The sequence below is a fragment of the Patagioenas fasciata genome, chromosome 39, assembly GCF_037038585.1.
Source record: "Patagioenas fasciata isolate bPatFas1 chromosome 39, bPatFas1.hap1, whole genome shotgun sequence".
Lineage (NCBI taxonomy): Eukaryota > Metazoa > Chordata > Aves > Columbiformes > Columbidae > Patagioenas > Patagioenas fasciata.
In genome coordinates this window covers 1,259,367-1,274,863 of record NC_092558.1, presented here as the reverse complement: position 1 = coordinate 1,274,863, position 15,497 = coordinate 1,259,367, and the positions used below count along the sequence as shown (strand labels likewise).

Sequence of the window (15,497 nt, the reverse complement as noted above, 5' to 3'; positions counted from 1 at the left end):
ACCCCCCCATGCCCACTGTGACCCCCCCAGCCCCACTGACCCCCCGATGTCCCCATGCCCACTGTGACCCCCCCAGCCCCACTGACCCCCTCCAGCCCCACCGACCCCCCCATGTCCCCATGCCCACTGTGACCCCCCCAGCCCCACTGACCCCCCCATGCCCACTGTGACCCCCCCACTCACTGACCCCCCCATGTCCCCATGTCCCCTGTGACCCCCCCAGACCCACCGATCCCCCTACGTCCCCATGCCCACTGTGACCCCCCCAGCCCCACTGAGCCTCCCATGTCCCCATGTCCACTGTGACCTCCCCAGCCCCACTGACCCCCCCAGCCCCACTGACCCCCTCCAGCCCCACGGAGCCCCCCATGTCCCCATGCCCACTGTGACCCCCCAGCCCCACTGACCCCCCCACGTCCCCATGCCCACTGTGCCCCCCCCACGCCCCCTGTGACCCCCCCGTCCCCACGGACCCCCCCAGGTCTCCATGCTGCAGAGGCCGCTGAGCGCGTGGGCGGCGAAGGGGGCCACCCGGGCCAGGTCGCGGGTGCGGACGCGCGTGGCCAAGAGCGATTGGTGGGCGTCGCGGAACGTGGTGTCGGTCAGGAGGAGCCCCCGGTGCCCCCGCAGCGCCCGCGCGAACCCCCCCGGGCCCTCCCGCTGCAGCACGGCCCGCAGACCCGCGGGGGGGTCACCTGCAACGAGAACCGGGCTCACGGAACACGCCAAGAACACGCCAAGAACATGGGAACCCCACAACACCCTCACCCTATAGACACAGCGAGGGACCCAGGCGTCCGGGTTGGGGGGGTCACATGATATCCAGAACCCCCCCCAAAGGACCAATGGGGGTCATGTGACCCCTTCAGACCACCCCCAAACATCTGGGACCCCCCCAGAATCTGGGACCCCACCCCATCCTATAGACACAGCGAGGGACCCAGGCGTCCGGGGTGAGGGGGGGTGGTCACATGATACCCAGAAGCCCCCCAAAAGACACAGGAGGTCACGTGACCTCTAAAGACCCCCCCTCCAAGATCTGGACCCCCCTCCTTGGAGTTGGAGACCCCCCCCACACACCCCATCCTATAGACACAGGGAGGGACCCAGGTGTCCGGGGAAAGTCACGTGACCCCTTTGGACCCCCCCCTCAAGGGACCACTGGGGGTCATGTGACCCCTTTGGACCCCCCCCCATGACCCTCCCCCAATATCTGGGCCCCCCCCCCCCAGACCCCGGGACCCCACCCCATCCCATAGCCCCAGGGAGGGACCCAGGCGTCCGGGGGTCTCACCCATGGGCACCGGGGGGGGGGTGGGCTCCACCAGGGCGGCCTTGGCCTTGACCGGCAGGGGGGTGCTGGGGCCGTTCACCATCACGTGACCTGAGAGGGGACATTATGGGGGGGGTGGGACACCCCAAAAACCCATGGACGCCCCCAGGGACCCCCAGGAACCCCAATGTCCCCCCAGACCCCCCCAAAACACCCTCAGAGCCCCCAAACCCCCAAGATCCCGCCAACCCCTCCCAAAGCTCCATTAGACCCCCCAGGACCACCCCCCTGGTCCCCCCCAAGACCCCTCAGGTCCCCCAGTGACTCCCCCAAGATCCCCCCAATGAACCCCAGGACCCCTCAGTGACCCCCAGGACCCCCCAAGACCCCTCGGACCCCTCAGTGAGCCCCCAGAGACCCCTTAGGACCCCCCCAAAAACCCACTAGACCCCCCCAGTGACCTTCAGGACCCTTTAGGACCCCCCCGCAAAGACCCATTTAGACCTCCAGGCCTTCCCAATGACTCCCCCCGACCCCCCCAAAGACCCCCAGGCCCCCCCAAGACCCCCCAGGCCCCCCCAAGACCCCTCAGACACCCCAATGACCCCCAAGCCCCCCTCAATGACCCCCCCAAAACCCCCCCAATGACCCCCAGGTCCCCCCAAGCCCCCTCAGACACCCCAATGACCCCCAAACCCCCTCAATGACCCCCCCAGGATCCCCCCAATGACCCCCTGGAACCCCCCCCAAAAGACCCCCAGGACCCCCCCCAGGTACCCAGATAATGCAGCAGCTTCTGGGCCCGATTCTGGCCGGGGCTGAGGTGGAAAAGTTCGGGGTTCTCATCGATGAACTGGGTGTCCACGGCCCCCCCCAGGAACTGGGGGTGCGCCAGGACGTTCTGCAGGAACGGGATGTTCGTCTGGGGGGGGGGGACACACAGGGGGGGTCAGTGGGGAGAAACCGGGGGGGGGCATCAACCCCAAAGCATCGAGACCCCCAAAATACCCCCCCAAAACCCTTTGTGTGTCACACAAGGAACCGTTCACCCCCCCCAGTCCCCACTCCCTGACCTTGACCCCCCTGTGCCCTTGACCCCTCGGTCTGACCTTGACCTCCTGGCCTGACCTTGACCCCATGGATGCACAACCCAACCAGCACTCAGTGCATCTTGGTGGCCCCAAACCCCCCCATTTCACCCCAGATCCCCCATAATCCTCCCACCCCCTGACCTTGACCTTGACCCTGATCTGACCTTGACCCTATAGATGCAGAACTCAACCAGCACTCAGTGCATCTTGGTGGTCCCAAACCCCCCTCTTCACCCCCTGTACCCTCCCAATCCCCCATAATCCCCTCAGCCCTTCACCCCCGGACCTTGACCTTGACCCTGACCTTGACCCCGGTCTGACCTTGACCCTGCGGATATGAGACTCACCCAGTGCATTTTGGTGGCCTCAACTCCCGCCCCAAACCCCCTCAATCCACCTCAGCCCCCACCCCCCAGACCCTGACCTTGACCTCCTGGCCTGACCTTGACCCCGCGGATGCAGAACTCAACCAGCACTCAGCTCATCTTGGTGGCCCCAAACCCCTCCAATTTCGCCCCAAACCCCCTCCCAATCCGCCTCAGCCCCCACCCCCCAGACCCTGACCTTGACCTTGACCTCCTGGCCTGACCTTGACCCCGCGGATGCAGAACTCAACCAGCACTCAGCTCATCTTGGTGACCCCAAACCCCTCCAATTTCCTCCCAAACCCCTCCCAATCCGCCTCAGCCCCCACCCCCTGGGTCCCTGACCTTGACCTTGACCCCAGCCTGACCTTGACCCTGCGGATGCGGAACTCGGCCAGCGCCCGGTGCATCTTGGCGGCCCCAAACCCCCTCCCAATCCGCCTCAGCCCCCACCCCCTGGGCCCCTGACCCTGACCTTGACCCCGGCCTGACCTTGACCCCGCGGATGCGGAACTCGGCCAGCGCCCGGCGCATCTTGGCGGCCGCCGTGGGCTGATCGGGCCCGTGCGCCACGACCTTGACCAGCAGCGAGTCGTAGTGGGGGGAGATGAGGGCGCCCTGGAAGGCGGAGGCGCCGTCCAAGCGGATCCCCATCCCCTCACCGCTGCGGAACACCTGTGGGGCACATGCGTCACCTATGGGGCACCTATGGGTCCTAGGGGGGCGCCACAGACCTATAGGGGTGCCCCTGAATGGGGGGTCCCATGGGGGTGTGCCTGGGGGGTCAGGGTGTCCATAGGGGGGTCAGGGTGTCCATGGCGGGGTCAGGGTGTCCATGGGGGGGTCAGGGTGTCCATGGGGGGGTCAGAGTGTCCATGGCGGGGTCGGGGTGTCCATGGGGGATTGAAGGGTCCCTCTGGGGTTCCCGGGGGTCGGGGTGTCCATGGGGGGATCGAGGGGTCCCTCTGGGGTTCCTGGGGGTCGGGGTGTCCATGGGGGGGTCGGGGTGTCCATGGGGGGGCCGGGGGGTCCCTCTGGGGTTCCTGGGGGTCGGGGTGTCCATGGCGGGGTCAGGGTGTCCATGGGGGGATCGAGGGGTCCCTCTGGGGTTCCTGGGGGTCAGGGTGTCCATGGGGGGGCCAGGGGGTCCCTCTGGGGTTCCTGGGGGTCAGGGTGTCCATTGGGGGTCAGGGTATCCATGGGGGGATCGAGGGGTCCCTCTGGGGTTCCTGGGGGTCGGGGTGTCCATGGGGGGTCAGGGGGTCCCTCGGGGGCTCCCAGGGGTCGGGGTGTCCATGGGGGGGCACAGGGGGTGTCCCATAGCAGGGGGTTTCATGGGGGGGTCCCTGGGGGGTCAGGGGGTCCCTTGGTGGTTCCCGGGGGTCAGGGTGTCCATGGGGGGGGCAGGAGGGTGTCCCATGGGGGGGTCCCTGGGGGATCGGGGGGGTGTCTATAGGGGGGTGTCCCATGGTGGGGTGTCCCATAGAGGGGTCCCACGGGGGTCAGGGTGTCCATAGGGGGGTCAGGGGGGTGTCCCATGGGGGGGTGGGTCCCATGGGGTTGGAGGGTCCCATGGGGGGTCGGGGGGTGTCCCATGGGGGGTCGGGGGGTGTCCCATGGTGGGTGGGTCCCATGGGGTTGGAGGGTCCCATGGGGGGCCGGGGGGTGTCCCATGGTGGGGTCAGGGGGGTGCCCCATGGAGGGTCCCTTGGGGGTTCCCAGGGGTCAGTGGGGTGTCCCATGGGTGGGGTCCCATGGGGAGTGTCCCCATGGGGGTGTCCCAAAGGGGGTCCCTGGGGGTTCTCAGGGGTCGGGGTGTCCATGAGGGGGTCCCATAGGGGGGTGCCTCGGGGGGGGGGGGATCCCATGGGGGGTGTCCCATAGCAGGGGGTCCCATGGGGGGTACCCTGGGGGGTCAGGGGGTCCCATGGTGGGGTGCCTTGGGGGGTGTCCCTGGGGGGTCGGGGGGCTGTCCCATGGTGGGGTCCCATGGGGGGTGTCCCATAGGGGGTTAGGGGGGTGTCGCATGTCGGGGGTCCCATAGTGGGGTCCCTGAGGGTTCCCAGGGGTCAGGGTGTCCATGAGCGGGGTCCCATAGTGGGGTCCCTCATGGGGGGGTCCCATGGGGGTCGGGGTGTCTATAGGGGGGTCAGGGTGCCCCTGGGGGCGTCGGGGGTCCCTGAGGGGTCCCGGGGTCACCTCGATGCGCCCGGTGTCGGGCTGGAAGCCGCGCGCGGGGTCCTCGGTGGTGACGCGGCACTGGATGGCGCAGCCGTTGACCGCGATGCTCTCCTGGAGCAGCCCCAGCTCGGGCAGCGAGCGCCCCGCGGCCACCTGCAGCTGAGCCTGCACCAGGTCCACCCTGCGGGGACCCAGGCGTTCGGGGGGACCCAGGCGTCCGGGGGGACCCAGGAGTCCGGGGGGACCCAGGAGTTCAGGAGGGACCCAGGCGTTCGGGGGGACCCAGGCGTCCGGGTGGACCCGGGAGTATAGGGGGGACCCGGGAGTTAGGGGGGACCCGGGAGTTAGGGGGGACCCAGGAGTTAGGGGAGGGACCCAGGACTTCGGGGGAACCCAGGCATCCAGGGGGACTCAGGTGTCCGGGGGACCCAGGAGTTCAGGGAGGGACCCAGGAATCCGGGGCTGTCACCAGGGTGGTCACCAGGGGGGACCCAGGCGTCCAGGAGGGACCCAGGAGTTCGGGAGGGGACCCAGGAGTTCAGGGGGACCCAGGAGTTTGGGGGGGACCCAGGAGTTTGGGGGACCCAGGAGTTCAGGGGGGGACCCAGGAGTTCGGGAGGGGACCCAGGCATCCAGGGGGACCCAGGCGTCCAGGTCACCCCTCTCCCACCCCAGAGGGGACCCAAGTGTCCAGGGGGGACCCAGGCGTCCGGGAGGGACCCAGGCATCCGGGGGGGACCCAGGCGTCTGGGGAGGGACCCAGGCGTCCGGGAGGGACCCAGGCGTCCGGGAGGGACCCAGGCGTCCGGTGCTCACCCGGTGATCTCCTCGGTGACCGTGTGCTCCACCTGCAGCCGCGAGTTGACCTCGATGAAGTAGTAATCGCCGCTCTGGTCCACCAGGAACTCCACCGTCCCCGCGTTCTCGTACCCCACCTGCGCCACCGCCGCACCCCCAACCGTCAGCCCGGACGCCGGGGTCCCCCTCGGACGCCTGGGTCCCTCCCTGGATCGCTGGCTTCCCCCCCAAATTCCTGGGTCCCCTCCCGAACTCCTGGGTCCCCCCCAAACTCCTGGGTCCCCCCCCCGAACTCCTGGGTCCCCATCCCCAAATTCCTGGGTCCACCTGAACTCCTGGGTCCCTCCCTGAACTCCTGGGTCCCCATTCCCGAACTCCTGGGTCCCTCCCCGAACTCCTGGGTCCCCCCCCCGAACTCCTGGGTCCCCTCCCTGAACTCCTGGGTCCCCCAGTTGATGGATCCAGCTCCCATCCCCGAACTTCTGGGTCCCCTCCCCAAACTCCTGGGTCCCCATCCCCGAACTCCTGGGTCCCTCCCTGAACTCCTGGGTCCCCATCCCCGAACTCCTGGGTCCCCCCTGAACTCCTGGGTCCCTCCCTGAACTCCTGGGTCCCCATTCCCGAACTCCTGGGTCCCTCCCCGAACTCCTGGGTCCCTCCCCAAACTCCTGGGTCCCCATCCCTGAACTCCTGGGTCCCTCCCCGAACTCCTGGGTCCCCATCCCTGAACTCCTGGGTCCCCCCCTGAACTCCTGGGTCCCCCACCTGATGGATCCAGCCCCCATCCCCGAACTCCTGGGTCCCTCCCCGAACTCCTGGGTTCCTCCCCGAACTCCTGGGTCCCCTCCCTGAACTCCTGGGTCCCCCAGCTGATGGATCCAGCTCCCATGCCCGAACTCCTGGGTCCCCTCCAAACTCCTGGGTCACCCCCGAACTCCTGAGTCCCCCAGCTGATGGATCCAACCCCCATCCCCGAACTCCTGGGTCCCCCCCTGAACTCCCGGGTCCCCATCCCCGAACTCCTGGGTCCCCTCCCGAACTCCTGGGTCCCCCCCCGCGCTCCCGGGTCCCCCCCGCGGTTTTGGGGTGCGGTACCTGCTGCGCCAGGCGCACGGCGTCGCGGGCCAGGCGAGCGCGCAGCTCGGGCGGCAGCCGCGCGGCCGGGGCGATCTCCACCACCTTCTGGTGCCGGCGCTGGATGGAGCAGTCGCGCTCGTGCAGGTGAACCACGTTCCCGTGCTGGTCACCTGCCAAGGGACCGGGTCACCGCGGGGGACCCGGGCGGCCGGGAGACCCACAGAGGGACCCAGGCGTCCGGGAGACCCACAGAGGTTCAGGAACCCCCCAGAAAGGGACCCAGGTGGCTGAGAACCCCCAGGGGTTCAGGAACCCCCCAGAAAGGGACCCAGGTGGCCAGGAGACCCACAGAGGGACCCAGGCGTCCGGGAAATCCCCCAGAGAAGGACCCAGGTGGCTGGGAACCCCAAGGTGTTCAGGACCCCCCCAGAAAGGGACCCAGGCGTCCGGGAGACCCACAGAGGGACCCAGGCGTCCGGGAAACCCCCAGAAAGGGACCCAGGCATCCTGGAGACCCACAGAGGGACCCAGGCGTCCGAGAACCCCCAGGTGTTCAGGAACTCCCCCAGAAAGGGACCCAGGCGTCCAGGAGACCCCCAGAAAGGGACCCAGGTGGCTGGGAGACCCCAAGGTGTTCAGGACCCCCCAGAAAGGGACCCAGGTGGCCAGGAGACCCATAGAGGGACCCAGGCGTCCGGGAGACCCACAGAAAGGGACCCAGGCATCCGGGAAATCCCCCAGAGAGGGACCCAGGTGGCTGGGAACCCCAAGGTGTTCAGGAACCCCCCAGAAAGGGACCCAGGAGTCCAGGAACCCCCAAACCCCCCAGGGCCCCCCAAACCCCCCATGGACCCCCCAGGACACCCAGGCCCCCCAAACCCCAGGACTCCCCAAATCCCCTCAGGACCCCCCATCCCCCCAAATCCCCCAGGGATTCCCCAGGATGCCCCAAACCCCCCAGGACCCCCCAAATCCCCCCCAGGACCCACAGGGACCCCCCAAGACCCCCCCATATCCCCCAAACCCCCCAGGACCCTCCCAAACCCCCCAGGACCCCCAGTCCCCCCAGGGACCCCCCTGGGACCCCCCAGGACCCCCCCAGACCCCCAGGCTCCCCCGTACCCAGGATCTGGACCTCGATGTGGCGCGGGCGCTCGATGAATTTCTCCAGGAACAGGGCCCCGTCCCCAAACGCCGCCAGAGCCTCCGAGGAGGCGCGCGAGAAACCCTCGGCCAGCTCCTGCGGGCGCCGGACGCCTGGGTCCCTGCAGGACGCCTGGGTCCCTGCAGGACGCCTGGGTCCCTCCCGCACGCCTGGGTCCCCTCCCAAACTCCTGGGTCGCTCCCGAACTCCTGGGTCCCCCCCAGACTCCTGGGTCCCCTCCCGAACTCCTGGGTCCCCTCTGAACTCCTGGGTCCCCCCCAAATTCCTGGGTCCCCTCCCGAACTCCTGGGTCCCCCCTGAACTCCTGGGTCCCTCCCAAATTCCTGGGTCCCTCCCGAACTCCTGGGTCCCCTCCTGAACTCCTGGGTCCCTCCCAAATTCCTGGGTCCCTCCCAAATTCCTGGGTCCCCTCCCGAACTCCTGGGTCGCTCCCGAACTCCTGGGTCCCCCCCAGACTCCTGGGTCCCCTCCCGAACTCCTGGGTCCCCTCTGAACTCCTGGGTCCCCCCCAAATTCCTGGGTCCCCTCCCGAAATCCTGGGTCTCTCCTGAACTCCTGGGTCCCTCCCGAACTCCTGGGTCTCTCCTGAACTCCTGGGTCCCTCCCGAACTCCTGGGTCCCCTCCCGAACTCCTGGGTCCCCCCTGAACTCCTGGGTCCCCCCCCAACTCCTGGGTCCCCTCCCGAACTCCTGGGTCCCCTCTGAACTCCTGGGTCCCTCCCGAACTCCTGGGTCCCCTCCCGAACTCCTGGGTCCCCTCTGAACTCCTGGGTCCCTCCCGAACTCCTGGGTCCCCCCCCAACTCCTGGGTCCCCTCCCGAACTCCTGGGTCCCCTCTGAACTCCTGGGTCCCCTCCCGAACTCCTGGGTCCCCCCCACCACTTGATGGGTGTCCCAGGAAACCGGGGAGATCCCAGGGGTCCTGGGGAGCGGTGGTGATGATGTGGGGGTCATGGGGTTTTGGGGTGTCCCCCCCCTCGTACCTGGGGGTCCCTCACGACCCTCATTCCGCGGCCGCCCCCCCCGTGCGCGGCCTTGACCATGAGCGGGAACCCAACCCGGGCAGCGAAGTCCTGAGCGACCTCCAGTGACCCCACCGGGGTGGGGGTCCCGGGAACCACCGGCACCCCTGGGGGGACATGGGGGTCAGGGGGACCCCAAAATCCAGCACCCCCCACCCAGGACCCCCATAACCCACCATGGGGGTCCCGGGAACCACCGGCACCCCTGGGGGGACATGGGGGTCAGGGGGGACCCCAAAAACCGACACCCCCCAGGAACCCCCATAACCAACCATGGGGGTCCCGGGAACCACCGGCACCTCTGGGGAAACACGGGGGTCAGGGGGACCCCAAAACCCAACACCCCCCCCTCCAGGAACCCCCAAACCCACTATAACCCCCCCAAATAACCCCATTACCCCTCATAGTCCCCCATAGCCCCCCATAGCCCCATAGTGCCCCATAGTGCCCCATAGTGTACCATCAACAATAGTGATGGCTCTATAGCCCCCATAGACCCCATAGTCCCATTGTCCCCATAACCCCCAGAGCCCCCACAGCCCCCCACAGCCCCATTGCTCACCATAGCCCCCCATAGCCCCCTATAGCCACCCATAGCCCCCCATAGCTCACCAGCAGCAATGGCAACGGTTCCATAACCCTCACAGCCCCTCATAGCCCCCCATAGCCCCATTGCCCCCCATAGCCCCCATTTCTCACCCATGGCCATGGCTCTATAGCCCCCATACAGTGCCCCATAGCGCCCCCCAGCGTACCGGCGGCGATGGCCATGGCTCTATAGCCCCCATACGGTGCCCCATAGCGCCCCCCAGCGTACCGGCGGCGATGGCCATGGCTCTATAGCCCCCATACGGTGCCCCATAGCGCCCCCCAGCGTACCGGCGGCGATGGCCATGGCTCTATAGCCCCCATACGGTGCCCCATAGCGCCCCCCAGCGTACCGGCGGCGATGGCCATGGCTCGCGCCTCCACCTTGTCGCCCATGCTGCGCACGACGCGCGGGGGGGGCCCCACGAAGCGCACCCCCGCGTCCACGCAGGCCTGCGCGAAGTCCGCCCGCTCCGACAGGAACCCGTACCCGGGGTGGATGGCGTCCACCGCGTTCTCCTGAGGACCCAGGCGTCCGGGGGGGGGTCAGGGGACCCCCTCAGACCCCCCCGCAATGGTTGGGACCCCCCCAGAGCCCCTGACACCCCACGCGATGGGTGAGACCCCACCCGGTCCTATAGACACAGGGAGGGACCCAGGCGTCCGGGGGAGGTCACATGACCCCTACAGACCCCCATCAAGGGATCAATGGGGGTCATGTGACCCCTTCGGACCCCTCCCCAACATCTGGGACTCCCCCTTGGAGTTGGGGACACCCCCAGACCCCGGATGCCTGGGTCCCCATTGCCCCCAATGTCCCCATCGCCCCCATTGTCCCAATGTCCCCATTGCCCCCAATGTCCCCATTGTCCCCAATGGCCCCCTCACCCTCATTGTCCCCAAAGTCCCCAATGTCCCCAATGTCCCCATTGCCCCCAAAGTCCCCAATGCCCCCATTGACCCCAATGTCCCCATTGCCCCCATTGTCCCCATTGCCCCAATGTCCCCATTGCCCCCAATGTCCCCATCGCCCCCATTGTCCCCATCGCCCTCACTGTCCCCATTGCCCCCATTGCCCCCAATGTCCCCATTGCCCCCAATGTCCCCATTGCCCCCATCGCCCCCAATGTCCCCATCGCGCCCCATGTCCCCATTGCCCCCACTGCCCCCAATGTCCCCATTGCCCCCATTGTCCCCATTGCCCCCAATGTCCCCATTGCCCCCACTGCCCCCAATGTCCCCATTGCCCCCATTGTCCCCATTGCCCCCATCGCCCCCAATGTCCCCATCGCCCCCAATGTCCCCATCGCCCCCATCGCCCCCAATGTCCCCATTGCCCCCACTGCCCCCAATGTCCCCATTGCCCCCATTGTCCCCATTGCCCCAATGCCCCCATTGCCCCCAATGTCCCCATTGTCCCCATTGCCCCCAATGTCCCCATCGCCCCCAATGTCCCAATGTCCCCATTGCCCCCAATGTCCCCATTGTCCCCAATGGCCCCCTCACCCTCATTGTCCCCAAAGTCCCCAATGTCCCCAATGCCCCCATTGCCCCCAAAGTCCCCAATGCCCCCATTGACCCCAATGTCCCCATTGCCCCCATTGTCCCCATTGCCCCAATGTCCCCATTGCCCCCAATGTCCCCATCGCCCCCATTGTCCCCATCGCCCTCACTGTCCCCATTGCCCCCCATTGCCCCCAATGTCCCCATTGCCCCCAATGTCCCCATTGCCCCCATTGTCCCCATTGCCCCCATCGCCCCCAATGTCCCCATTGCCCCCACTGCCCCCAATGTCCCCATTGCCCCCATTGTCCCCATTGCCCCAATGCCCCCATTGCCCCCAATGTCCCCATTGCCCCCACTGCCCCCAATGTCCCCATTGCCCCCATCGCCCCCAATGTCCCCATTGCCCCCATCGCCCCCAATGTCCCCATCGCCCCCAATGTCCCCATTGCCCCCACTGCCCCCAATGTCCCCATTGCCCCCATTGTCCCCATTGCCCCCAATGTCCCCATCATCCCCCATTGTCCCTATTGGCCCCAATGTCCCCATTGCCCCCACTGTCCCCATCGCCCCCATTGCCCCCATTGCCCTCATCGCCCCCATTGACTCAACGTCCCCACTTCCCCCAATGTCCCCAACACCCCCATTGCCCCAATGTCCCCCATGTCCCCATCGCCCCCGTTGTCCCCGTTGTCACCTGCGCCACGCGGATGATGTCGGGGATGTGCAGGTAGGCCTGCACGGGCGCCAGGCCCCGGCCCACCAGGTAGGCCTCGTCGGCCTTCTGCCGGTGCATCTGGCCCGTGTCCTGCTCCGAGTACACGGCCACCGTGCGGATCCCCAGCTCCGTGCACGCCCGGAACACGCGGATGGCGATCTCGCCTGCGGGGACGCGGGGACACGCTGGGGACGGCCTGGGGACAGCTTGGGGACAGCTTGGGGACAGCCCGGGGGGAAGGGGACATGGCCGCCGTCTGGTTTCCCAGCTCTGTGCGACACCCGGATGTGGATTTTGGCTTTGGGGACACATTGGGACACATTGGGGACATCTTGGGATGCATTGGGACACATTGGGACACATTGGGGACACCTTGGGGATACATTGGGACACACTGGGACACATGGGGATACATGGGGATACATTGGGGATACATTGGGACGCATTTGGGACACATTGGGGACATCATGGGGACACATTGGGACACATTGGGACACATTGGGGATACATTGGGATACATTGGGGATACATTGGGATGCATTGGGACGCATTGGGACGCATTGGGGACACCCTGGGGACATCATGGGGGGAAGGGGACATGGCCGCCGTCTGGTTTCCCAGCTCTGTGTGACACCCAGATGTGCATTTTGGCTTTGGGGGGAACATGGGGACACTTGGGGACACATTGGGACACATTGGGGACACATTGGGGACACCTTGGGGACACCTTGGGGGGAAGGGGACACGGTCACTGTCCCATTTCCCAGCTCTTTGTGACACCCAGATGTGCATTTTGGCTTTGGGGGGCACATGGGGACACTTGGGGACATCATGGTGGGGAGGGGGACATGGGGACAGTGACATTCTGGGGACACCCCAACCCCTTGGGGACAATTCACCTGGGGGGGGACACAGTCCCAGTCGCAGTTGTGAGCTCTGTGTAATGCTGGGGGGGGGCTGGGGACATTGGGGGACATTGGGGGGGTCCGGGGGACATTGGGGACCCCCCCTGGTGCCCCAGGTGTCCCCAGAGTGTCCCCATTGTCACTCACCCCTATGGGCCACCAGCACATTGCGAATGGGCCGGTAGGTGATGGGGACATTGGGGGGGTCCAGGGGACATTGGGGGACATGGGGGGGTCCAAGAGACATTGGGGGGTCCAGGGGACATTGGGACCCCCCCCCCCCGGTGCCCCGGGTGTCCCCACGGTGTCCCCATTGTCACTCACCCCTATGGGCCACCAGCACATTGCGAACGGGCCGGTAGGTGATGGGGACATTGGGGGGGTCCAGGGGACATTGGGGGACATTGGGGGACATGGGGGGGTCCAAGAGACATTGGGGGGTCCAGGGGACATTGGGACCCCCCCCCCCCCCGGTGCCCCGGGTGTCCCCACGGTGTCCCCATTGTCACTCACCCCTATGGGCCACCGGCACATTGCGAATGGGCTGGTATGTGATGGGGACATTGGGGGGGTCCAGGGGACATTGGGGGACATTGGGGGACATGGGGGGGTCCAAGAGACATTGGGGGGTCCAGGGGACATTGGGGACCCCCCCCGGTGACCGGGTTGTCCCCACGGTGTCCCCATTGTCACTCACCCCTATTGGCCACCAGCACTTTGTGGATGGGCTGGTATGTGATGGGGACATTGGGGGGGTCCAGGGGACATTGGGGGACATGGGGAACACATGGGGGGGTCTGGGGGTCATTGAAGGGTTTGGGGGACATTGGGGACCGCCCCTGGTGCCCCAGGTGTCCCCACATTGTCCCCATTGTCACTCACCCCTATTGGCCACCAGCACTTTGCGGATGGGCCGGTAGGTGCCGGTGTCGGTGGCCGCGGTGCGGGGGGGGGGACCCCGGAACAGCTGGAACAGCCGCCCCCCCCCCAGGAGGGTGCGGCCCCCGCGGGGGACCCAGAGCTGCCACATCTGGGGGGGGAGAAAGGTCAGAGGTCAGCACCACCCCCCCCTCACAAAGGGACCCAGGCATCCGGGGTCACTCCCCTTTGCCCCAATGCCCTTTGACCCCCCCATTCCCCTCCCCCCCCAATTTTCCCAGAAGGGACCCAGGCGTCCGGGCTACCCCCCCCCCCCTTCCCCTTTCCCCCAGTGCCCTTTGACCCCAGGTCCCCTCCCCCCCCTTAATTAGCAGGAGCTGGTTAATGGGGGGGGTGTCACACGTGTCCTGTGCACACGCGTGTGCAAAGCCCTTTGCACCAGGAGATTTGCAGAAGCCCCCCCTTGCACAAGCACCTCTTGCACCACCCCCCCTTGCACGAGCACCTCTTGCACCACCCCCCCTTGCACGAGCACCTTTTGCACGACTCTCTTGCGCAATCCCTCACGTGCACAAGCACCTGTTGCACAACCCCTGCTCGCACGAGCACGTTTTGCACGGCCCCCCCACGTGCGCAAGTCCCCCCCTTGCACCACCCCTTTGCACACAACCCCCTTGCACAAGCACCTCCCTTGCACGGTTCTCTTGCACAACCCCCCACATGCACACACACACCCCCCCCCCGCACAAGCACCTGTTGTACAACCCCCCACTTGCAAGAGCACCTTTTGCACAAGCCCCCCCTTGCACAAGCACCTCTTGCACCACCCCCCCTTGCACAAGCACCTTTTGCACGAGCACCTCTTGCACCACCCCCCTTGCACGAGCACCTTTTGCACGAGCCCACCTTGCACAACTCTCTTGCACAAGCCCCCCCTCTTGCACAATCACCCGTTGCACAACCCCGCCCGTGCACACCACCCCCCCTTGCACGAGCACCTTTTGCACAAGAACCCCTTGCACGTCTCTCTTGCACAAGCCCCGCCCCCCTTGCACGAGCACCTTTTGCACGGCCCCCCCGTGCACATCACCCCCCCTTGCACAAGCACCTGTTGCACGAGCCCCCCTTGCACAAGCACCCGTTGCACGACCCCCCCTCGTGCACACCACCCCCCCTTGCACGAGCACCTTTTGCACGAGCCGCCTTTGCACAAGCGCCTTTCACACGAGCCCCGTGTGCTCTCGCCCCCCAACTCCGGGCAGTCCCCGCCCCCTGGCCCCGCCCCCTCAGTAGCCCCGCCCCCTCCCCCGTGGCCCCGCCCCCCGGTGACTCATTAACCCCCGGGGGCAAAGTCCACAGGGGCCAAACTGGGCTCGGGGGGGCGAGTCCGGGCTATAGGGGGTGCCGGGGGGCTCGGTGCCTATAGGGGGATCTGCCCTATAGGGGGTGCCAGCCCTACGGGGGTCCCACGACCTATAGGACACCCCAGGTCCTATAGAGAGCGGTCCGGGGGGGCCTGTGCGTGGGTGTCTTAGCCACTATTACTCTATAGGGGTCTGGTCTATAGGGGTCCCAGCCCTATAGCGGGTCCCAGCCCTATAGGGGGTCCCAGACCTATAGGGGGTCCCGGACTTATAGGGGGTCCCGGACCTATAGGGGTCCGGTGGGGGGGAGGACACGCGGGACGGGGTCACTTGAGCCCTGGGACATATGGGGCGGTCACGTGGGTCCCGGCCCCTATAGGGCACCCCGAGCTATAGGCGGGGGGTGTCACATGGGTCCCTGGTCACGTGTTCCCCGGTTTCCCCCCCCCGACCCCCCCAACTCACGGCTCCGCGGTCGCCGCTTCCCCCGCGTCCCGGTCGGCCCCGCTGACCCCGCCCCCTCCGCCCCGATTGGCCAAGCGGCCGCCACGCCTCCTTCAACGCCACG

The 15,497-nt window shown here is 67.2% G+C and overlaps 1 protein-coding gene across 4 annotated transcripts in view; it reads right to left on the bottom strand.

Moving 5' to 3' along the window:
• PC (pyruvate carboxylase) overlaps nucleotides 1-15,454 on the bottom strand; it is a 30,628-nt gene extending 15,174 nt beyond the window's left edge. Inside the window, exons 1-13 of one of the 4 annotated variants that reach the window (XM_071801488.1) lie at nucleotides 15,395-15,454; nucleotides 13,569-13,716; nucleotides 11,761-11,945; nucleotides 9,914-10,079; nucleotides 8,934-9,079; nucleotides 7,908-8,025; nucleotides 6,804-6,955; nucleotides 5,727-5,845; nucleotides 4,929-5,091; nucleotides 3,222-3,404; nucleotides 2,051-2,195; nucleotides 1,295-1,384; nucleotides 474-695 (exon numbers count right to left, since the gene is read on the bottom strand). In XM_071801488.1, coding sequence (XP_071657589.1) covers nucleotides 474-695; nucleotides 1,295-1,384; nucleotides 2,051-2,195; nucleotides 3,222-3,404; nucleotides 4,929-5,091; nucleotides 5,727-5,845; nucleotides 6,804-6,955; nucleotides 7,908-8,025; nucleotides 8,934-9,079; nucleotides 9,914-10,079; nucleotides 11,761-11,945; nucleotides 13,569-13,716 — 1,837 coding nt within the window. In that variant the 5' untranslated portion in view covers nucleotides 15,395-15,454. Of the gene's footprint in view, nucleotides 1-473; nucleotides 696-1,294; nucleotides 1,385-2,050; nucleotides 2,196-3,221; nucleotides 3,405-4,928; nucleotides 5,092-5,726; nucleotides 5,846-6,803; nucleotides 6,956-7,907; nucleotides 8,026-8,933; nucleotides 9,080-9,727; nucleotides 9,765-9,913; nucleotides 10,080-11,760; nucleotides 11,946-13,383; nucleotides 13,529-13,568; nucleotides 13,717-14,752; nucleotides 14,834-15,394 lie in introns of those variants that run through there. The other 3 variants (XM_071801487.1, XM_071801486.1, XM_071801489.1) reach the window with 3 other exon arrangements.
• Nucleotides 15,455-15,497: the final 43 nt, after the last annotated feature.